Source organism: Sarcophilus harrisii, chromosome 1 (genome assembly GCF_902635505.1).
Source record: "Sarcophilus harrisii chromosome 1, mSarHar1.11, whole genome shotgun sequence".
Classification (NCBI taxonomy): domain Eukaryota; kingdom Metazoa; phylum Chordata; class Mammalia; order Dasyuromorphia; family Dasyuridae; genus Sarcophilus; species Sarcophilus harrisii.
This window is the reverse complement of record NC_045426.1, coordinates 558,630,898-558,643,430: the sequence shown is the minus strand read 5'-3', so window position 1 is coordinate 558,643,430 and position 12,533 is coordinate 558,630,898. Positions and strand designations below refer to the sequence as shown.

The following is a 12,533-nucleotide window of genomic DNA, read 5'->3' as shown; positions in this document are numbered from 1 at the left end:
CATCCAAAATATCTATCACAATGTTGTCTGTGAATAGGAATATCTCAAGACCTTTATCATGGGTAGGGAATTCCTCTTAAAATATCCACTGTGATGCTGGTGAACTTTTTTGGTTAGCACATGTCTCCCTATCTGATGACTCATTGGATTATTATTGTTATCTATGTAGTTAGATCATTATTATCTATGTAGTCTTATCTGATTTCAACTTTTATATTGGAAATTAGTGTGCTTTGATCCATATTCAGTCTCTATAGTTCTCTCTGAATGAGTATGGCATTTTCCATCCAAAGTTTTTTGGAATTGCCTTGAATCATTCAATTGCTGAGAAGAGCCAAGTCTATCATGGTTGATCATCATACAGGTTTGCTTATGTATAGTGTTTTCTTGATTCTGCTCACCTCACTCAGCATCAGTTCAAATAAATTTTCTAGCCTTTTCTGAAATCAGTTTTTTCATCATTTCTTATAGAACAATAGTATTCCGTTATATTCATATACTACTTTTCCCCTTTTTGTGTTCCTCATGGGTTCTCTTGGTGAATCCATAGAACATTTTTATACTACCAAATTTCAAGCATTAGTGATTTTATTTTATTAGAGGTTAGTTCCTCTACTGATAGAGATTGTATTACCTGTACAACTTAATGGGTGGTCTTTAAGTGTTACAAAAACTGAAAAATGCTTCCTTCTTATATAGTCTAGTGAGAAGCCTTTCCTTAGACAAAAAGCTATTGCTGAGTTTGTTTTAGAAGTCTTTCTAGCTTTATAAAAACTAAAAGAATCTTGTTCTTTACTGATGTAGTTTTCAAGAACTCTATTTATCAGAGAAGGATTTTATAAAGATAAGAAAGTAGGCATGTGAGTACTTTCTAGCTCTTTCCATTCTCTGTCATGTTTTTAAAGATAATTGGTAGACTTGCTAATTTCTTTTCAATCATTTAAAAAATTTTTTTTCTTTCTTTTGCTGTCTTCTATTTTTTGTGATATTTTGAAAATCATCCCCTAATGCTTTTGCTCAACATTTTTTCTGTTTGCTCAACAAGTGAATGCAATATGTTCAAGTGTAAAGCATACAAATGTAAGAAACATAAAGGGAAAGATCACTGTCATGATTTTGTAATACAGAAGATTTCCTGGTGCATATAACACTTGAACTATACCTGGAAGGGAGGGTAGTATTAAAAAAAAAATGGAAGTGGTGGGGTCTGGGGAATCATTTTAGGGATAGCATATGAACAAAGGCAAGGGATAGAAGGGGACATACAAAATTTGGGGTCATTGACTAGTTTATTTGAACCATATGATAGAGAATAATGGAGTAAGAATGTGAGATCATTTCAGAAAAGTAAATCAGATGTGGGAGACATTCAATATTTGGAAGAGAAAAAGGAAGAGTTCACACTCCTTATAATAACTCTGTAATATAAGTAGTATAAGTATTATTATTCCCATTTTTAAAAATTGAGGCTCATTCAAATGAAATGATTCTGTCCTCAAACCCTATTAGGAATATAGTTAAGGAAACTATAAATCTGATTTTGTTTTCACTTATTCCATGAAACAGCTGTTGTAGGAATGGACTTTATCTTTTTATTCACCTGGATTTATCTGTGTAGCAAAATGCCAAACCACATGAAGAAAATGTGAAAAATATATCACATATCATAGGTCTTTGTCTTGTGACACTTCTAAAATGTCTTTAGTGGAAATAGAATCTTAAAATACATATTATGTTTTCTCTGAAACATGAACCCAGGAAAGTGGAAGAATAGCATAATGGCAAGTGGGAAAACACAGACTAAGAGTTAGAAGACCTTGTTCACATCTTGACTTTTCCATCACTTGACTCTTTGCATTTTAATTCCTCTGGAGCAATCAGATGACATGATTCTTAAGGATCCTTCTTTCTTTAAAAGTTGATGCTCTTATTAAGAATTATATGTAATCCATGTATCTCATTAGAATCAATGTTTACGAATCAAATTTAATCTTGTGTGGTAAAATTTGGAAGTTTCATTTTCCTTCCCTTATAGGCTAACGTCCATCCACATAAACCCTACCCTTTGAGCTTTTGTTGACAATGAGGGAAGAGTTGTCAATTTGGTGATAGGATATTCGCCTACTATGGTACTTCTCAGAGGAGATGTCAGTCTGCTAATAGAAAGTTTGCCCAACACAGGACTTCCTTCAGGGTAGAGGAACAACGAAAACAAAAAATGCTAGCTACTCAAAAGTGAAATGTTTATATAGTCACTGTGGAAAGGCTGTAAAGGACTTGCTCTGTCACTGAGGTATTTGGGATCCATTTTATTGGTCTTTGTTAACTATACTAATAAAGTAATACTGGGGGGAAAAAAGTTGATGCTCTTCATTTATAGAAATATTGGCATATTTTGCTGAGATGATTACATCTGAAAGTGATCCTCTTTGGTTGTTCATATTAAAAGACTTTTTCAAGCTTTTGTTAAAACATGGTGCCAGTGAAGGCAAGATCATAGGGCTGAGCCCTGTGTAGATCTCTTATAAACCATAACATATATTTCCAGTGACAGTCAGGGGAGATTAACTCATAAATGTGTGTTGTTGATCAAAAAGGCGATTTGAGGGAAGTTTTGCAAAGAAGAAGCAAGAGGAGGGAGAGGAGAAGATAGTGGTGATAGTTATTGAAGCATCTTTAAAAATACACAGAAGGGAACAGAAGGAAGTTCAAAGGGAACTAGCGGCTATAGAAATAAAATGTGGAGTTATATACTTAGGGGGAAAAAAGCAAACTGTACATAATATAGTTAAATAGAGAGGCAGCTAGGTGACAGTGTACAGAGCATTGGACCAAGGGTCAGGAAGCCCTAACTTCAAACCCATCATTAGACACTTTCTAGCTTTAAACAAATTACTTCACCTCTGTGTGCCTTAATTTTCTCATCCTGGTGATAATGGTATCTATTGCCTAAGATTGTTATGAGACTCAAATAAAATAATGTTTGTAAAACACTTTTCAAGTTTTAGGAATACTACATAAGTGCTAGCTATTGTTATTTATTCAAGATTGTTATTATCACATATAATATTTTCCTCTTCTACTTTATATTTAGATATATTGGATTCTCTCGCTCTCACTCTCTTTTTGTTAAATAAAAAGTGAGAAAAGAAATGCCTTTGTTGTAGTTTAGAGAAGACTCCCTGGCTGTAGTGTTCACTCTCCATTGCTGACTTACACCAATAAGCAGACAGAACAGCAATGGAACAAGCAATAGGGTTATCAGCATTCCTGTTATCATTCTGTCCCCCTAGCCAATCTGTCTGTTTTTCTGGTCTTGGGTGGGTTGTTGAGGGTAGATTCCCTTTGCCTTTTTTAATAATGTAATGAGATGTATATCAGCAGAGGTGAGTGTTAGATCACAAGGAGCTCTGGGAATTGACTTGTTGAAGTTAGGAACCGAATGTTGAGGTGTAGACCACATGTTGAGGTCTACATTTGGGGTACCTAAATGAAATTAGGGTTTAGTTAAGGTCTAGTGGCAGGTTTGGGGTACAGGGAGTCAAACAGTTCTCCTGCAACCCCCTAAGATTCGGCGCAAGGATATGGCGGTATATGAGGTCTAGAAGCGGCGCAGATTCCCAATAAAAGCATTTATTGGCCCAGAGAGCTAGATTAATAAAAGAGGTTTATTATTGAGTTTAGAAGTAGGAGATAGGTGAAGGTAGAGATAAGGAGGGCATTGGACAGAGGGTCCAGTGGACAGAGGGTCCTCACATGGCGACCATGTTTGGAATCTCTGCAAAGAGGGGTTCCCAGTGTGGTCCTTTTAAGTGGGAGACTTAGCTCAAGGGGCTTTGGGGTGTAGCCCCAAAGTTGGCTCAGATCCTGGTGGGGCTGGGACAGGTCCTGATCTTCTATTGGAATTCAAAGGGACCAGGATTTGTGAGCCAAAGGGTAATTTACATTAGCTAGGGGGGTTGGGAATCAAAGATTGGAATCTTTCCCGCATCAGACTTAATAAGGTTTCTTGAGCAAATACACTACATTATGGGTTAAAGAGGTCATGGTGTTCATATAGAATTTTAGACTCAGATGTGTTCAATTAGGAAGTAACAGACTTTAACTTTTTGTCTAATGGGAGGGAGGAGTGCAGAAGTAATAACTAACAAGGTCAAGGTTGTTTGTTTTTCTTCACAAAGTTTGCACTTGAAGGAACCCATTGTGGTTGTTCTTTCAAAAGGCAATTTTTAATGTTAATAAATACCCTCCTAAACGGCTAATTTTTTTTTTTTTTTTTACAAAGTTGAAGGGGGCTCTTCCTCTTAACTTCCATTGCCTCCTTCTTTTCTTTCTATCCCCTCTATTCATCTTTCATTTCCTTAAATAGCATAGAAACAAACTTGTAGTCTCTTTTGCCTTTTAGAAGTGTTTTTTCCCCTCTGCCTTCTGTAGAAATGAGTTCTCTTAGTTGGTACCATTTTTTTTTTTTCCTTTTTTTGTTGTGCTTTTTCCTAGGTAAAACTAGACCTTTCTACTCTAATGAGCTCTAATCTTTTTTTCTAGTTTAAAAGCTTTAACCTTTGTACTAAGCTTATAGAGAGATAGCATAGATAGGGATATGCCTTATAGTCATTATGCCTGTTATTTTCATACAATAAGGAGAGAGTGGCAATGAATATTTCTCTCTTCTTATGTACTTCCCTCTCAGGAGGGGGAAAAAAAAAGATTGTTTTGAGGTCCAAATCTGAACTCCATGATAAAGTAGTGTGTGTGTGTGTGTGTGTGTGTGTGTGTGTGTGTGTAATTGAAGAACTTCCAGCAGCTTCCTGCAGTAAAGATAAGTGAAGAATTTCAAAGGATGTATCCAACCTAGAATGATAGCGTTTATTGCTGTTCAAACCATTGATGTTTAAACAAATGGTTGCTTGATGTGTGGTTCCTCCCGGAACTAGGAGTCTGCTGTTTTTGGTATGAATAACATCCAATAAAAAAAGGGGGGGGGGCACCTACCTCTTAATGTTCCTCAAACACATGATGTAATCTAAAAGACCCTATAAAGACTGTATACCTTATCCCCTTCTTTAGCCCTTCTACCGTGAGCTCTCTTTTCCCTCCTCGCAGTAGAACTGCTCATTCTCATGAGAATTAATTAAATAAACATCTTTTCTGCTTTTTACTTTGAGAGGTCTCTGAGTAATCATTTTTGGATAGGATTTCTATCCCTCACAGTAGTATACTGTTGTTATTATTATTATTTTAGATTACTGGGGACTAAATTAGATTTAGATTATTGAGGTTGTTCATTCATTTCAGTCCTTTCTTACTCTTTGTGACCACATTTAGTATTCTCTTGGCAAAGATAATGGAGTAGTTAGCCATTTCCCTCTCCAGCTTATCTTCTAGGATTAGTTTCAAGAAAACTAACATAAACTGTTATATAGAGTTACTTGCCCTGGGTCACACAGCTAGCTGAATGTAGAAGACTATATTTGAAATCAGGGAGATGAGTCTTCCTGACTTCAAACCTGGCCTTCTATTCACTGTGCCACCTAGCTGCCCCAGCTACTCTTCTGCCAATGCACTAAGATTGTACATTGAATTAACATGTTGTGCAAAACCAAAATGTATCTTTTAGAGAATAACAGTATTCATTTGAAGCTTTAAAGTCAAATAATATCTTTTGATAAGAGATTGAACCATAAAAGATACTGGGAAACAGAATATTTTGACAGCCATACCACAGCTTTTACATTCAAGTCACCTTTATTTTATGTACATTGGAAAGTCATACACATATCTCTATGATGCCATCATCACGTACCAGACTTCGGTAAATCTTTTTTTTTTTTTTTTTTTTTTAATTTTATGGAATTAGTTCATGATCCTCAATGACTTTTTTTTTTTTTTTTTAGCCCAACAAAAACCATTTGGAAACATGTTTAGTGCCTAAAGATGGGTGACTGATTTACATTTTAATATTTATAGTCAGAAACATGATGTGACTGAAAAGTAATGAGATGGGTGGGTCACCATGTGACTCTGAAGATAATTCCCAAGAGGAGTTCCAAAACTATGTCAGAATTTGTGTGGCCTCTCAAAGTGACTCTTTTGACAGAAGGAACACTAATTTGGTTGTGCAGTTTCTGGTGTCATCAGAATTTCTGACAACTTTTACTTAAAGTGAATTTTTTTTTTGGAGAATATAACTAGCTCCATTTTTTTTCATTTTGTTCTGTATAACCCCTGGATCAACTGTAGACCAACTGCAATAACTGGTTCCCTTCAAGTGTCTTTTTTTTTTTTTTTTTTTTTTTTTTTTTGCTCCCCTAATTGATACAAAAGACCTAATTGCTTTAAGAGAGAGAGAGAGAGAGAGAGAGACAGACAGACAAAGAAGGATTTCTAGAATGTACCTCTTCCTTATCTAGCCTGACAGATAACTCTCTTTGATTTAGTGAACTAACAAGGACATATCCCTTGACTATCTCCTGTAGCTAATGATAGACATTTTCTTTAACAAGCATACTTTATTTCCTTGTGTAACAAGTTGTTCTTCAATATGCAGCCATCTTTTTTCTTTTTTTTTTTTCTTTATTTCATGTAACGTATAGATATTACTTGGTGAATTGTGAATTAAACACATTGGGCAGGCATATCACACTCAGAGGGTAATAAAATCTGTTTTTCTGATTCACTGGCTTATTGGCAATATCCAGTTGAATTGATTTTTTTCAAATACTAGTATAGGTATTATAGTAACAATCCCATTATTTTATGTTTATGCCATGTATTTATGATCTCATCTATTTTTTTATCTATTGCTGGACAATCAAAATGGAGCATTTTATTTCGCTGGATTAAAAAAAATGCTCACATAGGCTCTATTTGCTGTACCTTCTAGAAGTGGAAGAAAGATTTCAGTGTATCTTACAGACCAAAAAAGTAGACCAATATCAGATAGGTGTTACAATGAATAGATTGAACTTGAAGCTACAAAGACCTGTGTTCAAATCCAGCTTCATTCAGTGGTTGCGATCCATTTGGCTGCAATCTGCCCCTATTTCTTCAATTGTTAAGTGGGGATAATAATAGTACTTATTTCCCAGGGTTGTCATGAGAATCAATTAATATATGTAACGTATTTAGAAAATCTTAAAGTGCTATATAATGGTTATATAGTAGTTATAATGATTTTTTTTTTTTTAACTATAGGTGAGGGAATCAAAAGTAAGAGGCATGGCTTCAAATCACTATTGATCAGAGAAATGTAAATTAAGACAACTCTGAGATACTACTACACACCTGTCAGATTGGCTAGAATGACAAGGAATGATAATGTGGAATGTTGGAGGGGATGTGGGAAAACAGGGACACTGATACATTGTTGGTGGAATTGTGAGTACATCCAATCATTCTGGAGAGCAATTTGGAACTATGCTCAAAAAGTTATCAAACTGTGCATACCCTTTCATCCAGCAGTGTCTCTACTGGGCTTATATCCCAAAGAGATACTAAAGAAGGGAAAGGGACCCACATGTGCAAGAATGTTTGTGGCAGCCCTGTTTGTAGTGGCTAGAAGCTGGAAAATGAATGGATGCCCATCAATTGGAGAATGGTTGAGTAAATTGTGGTATATGAATGTTTTGGAATAATATTGTTCTGTAAGAAATGACCAGCAGGATGAATACAGAGACTTACATGAACTGATGCTGAGCGAAATGAGCAGAACCAGGAAATCATTATATTCCTCAACAACGATACTGTATGAGGATGTATTCTGATGGAAGTGGATTTCTTCACAAAGAGAAGATCTAACTCAGTTTCAATTGATCAAGAATGGACAGAAGCAGCTACACCCAAAGAAAGAACACTGGGAAATGAATGTAAACTGTTTGCATTTTTGGTCTTCTTCCCGGGTTATTTATACCTTCTAAATCCAATTCTCCCTGAGCAACAAGAGAACTGTTTGGTTCTGCACGCATATATTGTATCTAGGATATACTGTGACCTATTTAACATGTATAGGACTGCTTGCCATCTGGGGGAAGGGGTGGAGGGAGGGAGGGGAAAAATCGGAACAGAAGTGAGTGCAAGGGATAATGTTGTGAAAAATTACCCTGGCATGGGTTCTGTCAATAAAAAGTTAGTAAAAAAAAAAGGGGGGGGGGCATGGCTTCTAAATCTGTCAACACTTTACAAAATGGCTAATGTGAGCCAGGGTGGTGAGCCTTTACTTATAATCCCATCTACCAAAGAGAAAGACATACAGATTTTTTTTTTAATTAAAGCTTTTTATTTTTCAAAACATATATATGGATAATTCTTTGACATTAATTCTTGCAAAACTTTGTGTTCCAATTTCCCCCTCTCCCCTAGATGGCAAGTAATCCAATATACGTTAAACATGCTAGAAATATGTTAAATCCAATATATGCATACATATTTATACAATTATCTTGCTGCATAAGTAAAATCAAATCAAACTGGAAAAAATGAGAAAAGAAAATAAAATGCAAGCAAACAACAACAAAAATAATGAAAATGCTATGTTGTGATCCACACTCTGTCCCCACAGTCCTCTCTCTGGGTACAGATGGCTCTCTACATCACAAGGTCATTAGAACTGGGATCAGTCATCTCATTGTTGGAAAGAGTCATTTTTATCATAATTGATTGTAGTACAATCTTGTTGTTGCTGTGTACAATGATCTCCTGGTCCTGCTCATTTCACTCAGCATCAGTTCATGTAAGTCTCTCCAGGCCTTTCTGAAATCATTCTGCTGGTCATTTCTTACAGAATAATATTCCATAGCATTCATATACCGTAACTTATTCAGTCATTCTCCAATTGATGGGGATATCATCCACTCAGTTTCTTGCCACTACAAAGAGGGCTGCCACAAACATTTTTGCACATGTGGGTGCCTTTCCCTCCTTTATGATCTCTTTGGGATACAGGCCCAGTAGAAACACTGCTGTATCAAAGGGTATGCAGTTTGATAGTCTTTTGGACATAGTTCCTTTCTGCTCCCCAGAATGGCTGATCAGTTCACAACTCTACCAACAATGGATGAGTGGCTGACAAATTTTTGAGTTTGGGAATAGTAACCTCTGGTGGGCTAGCCCAGTTGAGTGTCTCCAATGTTACAACACAGACCTTAGCTTAAAAAGGCAAAGGATTCCCATTGCATCCAGGGTCATCTCTGGTCGTTCTCAAGTGGATCTTGCCAATGGATCTAGGTGGCTTCAGAGGAGAAAGGGAGAAGGTACAGCTCACCTTCACTTCAGTCCAGCTGACTGGCACGCCCTGAGAATGAATACAGACAGCCCAACATTGGCTTGTGGTGGGAGTCAAGGGATTGGAACTCCTGGGCCAGGCCTGAGAGTAGTCTCAGAAATCCTTCCCTTGGGAAGATGGTCTTAAATAGAAAGCAGACTTAACAACATGAATGGCTGCTGGGCTTTGCACACTCAGAAAACAGGTAATAAAGCTGGTTATGCACACCATTTTGACTCCAGTTCATTTACTGATCAGGAAGATGATGGATTTCCCTTTCACTTGGTGAATGCTATTCCATGATCAATTTCCCACGGTGCTTTCCAGAACCTGATAGGACATTTTTGCTATTTATTTACTTAAAATAACTCGAACTATTTTCTTTGGCTTACAGCTGTTTGGTGATATAAAAGATGGAGAACCCCTCCAGCTCTTTGAACACAGTAGCCGCTCTTCCCATAAGCAAGAGACCCACACCTTGGAAGCTGTGAAACTGGTGGAGTTCGACCTTAAGCAAACCCTTACCAAGCTTATAATACATCTTTTTGGAGAGGGTAGGTGTTTAGATGCTTTTGTCTTTGGGGATTTGGGATTATATGGCTTTCCGGCTATCAGGTCTCTAGAAACATCAAGATTAGTCAATCTTAGCTTATTTGGTCAAAGATCCAGCACAGTGCCCAAATTTTATGAAATGAAGATGTTTATGAGTCTCTTTATTGGCTCTGCATAAAGAAGAGTGGGATTTGAAAAGAAACTGTACAGAGGCACATATTGAGCCACTGTCTGTGATTGAGGAGGGTAGAACAAGATGAGAGTAAAATAAGAGTTAAAGCCATTATTTGTGAAGGAATTTGTAGATTACATATAGGGAAAAATTATTAGTGGTGGGTGTCAAGAATGTCATTGGGTCGTATTGGGCATATTGAAAAATATTCCTATTCAGGTGGGTTCCTGGGAAGAATTGGGACTAATTGTTTGGGCACTATTTCAAGATTTATGGGAGGGTCATTGAATGGTGCAGTGAAAGTGGTCTGGATTTCAAGTCATGGGAGCTGAGAATAAATCTTAGCTTTGCTCCTTTCTACCTCACACTACAGTAAACCATACTTTAGTTTCTTAGGATCTCATCTTTAAAATTTTGTATTTGGATTATCTTATTATATTATTATTATATATTGGATTATCACTAATTCTCAGTGGATAATCTTATAATTCAGATCCTAAACAAATGAGTTAGTGTGTTATGAAATATTTCAAACCCATCGCAGATAACCCTTTTATTTACTCTAAATGAATTTTGAAAATGAATCCTGGAGCTCTTCCCTTCACTAGAACTTCTTTATAGGAATCTGGAACCTTAATTGTTTACAGGCTTCCAACTTCTTATATAATGCAGGAATCTTTGTAATTCCATTACAAATACTATTCCATTACAAATACAGCTTGTATTTGAATTATATATATATATATTTATGATGGAGGACTCAATTATTTTTCAAGATAGGCTATTTTTGAATAGCTTAACACCTCAGAATATTCTTTATTGAGATAAAACCTGTCTTCCAGAAACACTTGTTCATTGCTTTTAAATTTTCCCTCCTGAATCACATGGAATAAATCTAGTCCCTCTTCCATTGATTAGCTCTTTAAAGCTTTTAAGAAAATGATGTATTTCCATAAATCTTTTTTTCAGGCTGAATATCTTTAATTCTTTTAGAAGGATGTGATTTTCAGACACTTCACCATTCTTTGGAAAAACTGGAATTTGTCAGTGTTCTTAAATTGAGGGGTTCATAAATAAATGTAATAGATAATAGAAGGCACAGAAGATAGCATTCATAAGAATTGTTCCTAACATTCTGTTGGAATATCACAGAGTTGGTTTGTGAGCTGAGAAGACTGGGCAGAGTCCAGTGGACAGAGAGACTTCAGGCTTTGCCAGAGGCTAATAGCTTTGGGCAAAAATCTCTATATTGCATTGCTGCAAGAGGAAAGGAGAAAAAGTGGAATTCCTGCTAGAGCTCTGATTCAGCTTGCTTTATTGCATATGACAAGCAAAGAACAAACATCCCCCTTTCTTTACCTGTTCCCTGCTAACATTCACATTTAATACGATTCCTTAGGAAGTTCTTTTAAAAAAATGTCTCTTAATATTTTCACTGATTATCTAGTTTGTTGAAAGATTTAGTTTACTGTGGTGGTTTAGTTAGGACAGATAGAATTTTGGTACCAAATGAAACCAAGGATGGTGGTTCTATCCCCCAAAAGAATATGAATTTTTCTCCATTCTGTGGCAGTATATGTATCACTGACTTTGGTCTATTGTTGTAGTCGTTGGTCACAATGTGATTATCTGAGAAAGTATGGATGAGTGGATGGATGAATAAGAGCAAATGTATTTCCACTACAGGAGAAAAATTAAAGGTGTATACTCTGATGAATGGGGTGGGAAGTGTCTTCCATGGAGACATTTTTTTTAAGACCTCAAGTGAGTAGTTGACATTTATATTGTTATGTAAATCTTGCAAAACACTGCTTGTACATTATCTCATTTTTGTTTTGCTGAAGAGGAGAAAGGGCTTGAAAAGCTAACTGATTTGCCCAGGGTTATACAATGGATAAGAGTTGGATGTGGTAATTCAAATCAGATCTCTTTTGATTCTACATCTTGTGCTTTTTTCATTAAAATAGTCCTGTAGTTATGTAGGAAATAAAAACAACATAAAATTTTGGAAAATAGGATGAGGGTATAAGAAGAAAAAAAGGAGAATATATGGGGTGAGTACTTCAGAGAGGCTAAATAAACGGGATATGCAAAGGAAAAAATGAGAAAGATTCAAAGAAAAAGGGAGGACAACAGTCAAAAATTAAAACGTAAGGAAGAAGGGGAAAGGAAAGTGGTACAAACAATTAGAAGTGGAAAAAAGGAAATCATGATTAAAAATAAAAATGATTTAAAACAATGAAAAGGCATAATAGGCATAATTAGGAGTTTAATAAATGCTTGATAATGAATAAATGAGATGAAAATGGGAAGTGGAATGAAAAGGAAGAGAGTGGGTTTAGAAGGAGTTAGCAAAGCACCTACAATAGAACAGCTATATTTTATTTGAGAAGTAGCATGATCTGGACTCTGTCAAATACACAGTGTGCTGCAATACTCTTTAGTGCTGCCGGAACCAGATTAAAGTATAAGTGGGAAAATTTAGCAAACTAAATAAAAAAAAAACTCACAATAATAGAACATCAATTATGTTAATTTTTTAAAGCTAAT

The 12,533-nt window shown here is 35.9% G+C and overlaps 1 protein-coding gene across 3 annotated transcripts in view; it reads left to right on the top strand.

Moving 5' to 3' along the window:
* Positions 1–12,533, top strand: part of FARS2 (phenylalanyl-tRNA synthetase 2, mitochondrial) — a 477,886-nt gene that overhangs the window by 35,069 nt on the left and 430,284 nt on the right. For all 3 annotated transcript variants that reach the window (XM_031946905.1, XM_031946906.1, XM_031946904.1), the window contains exon 2: positions 9,654–9,813. In XM_031946905.1, coding sequence (XP_031802765.1) covers positions 9,654–9,813 — 160 coding nt within the window. The remainder of the gene's footprint in view (positions 1–9,653; positions 9,814–12,533) is intronic.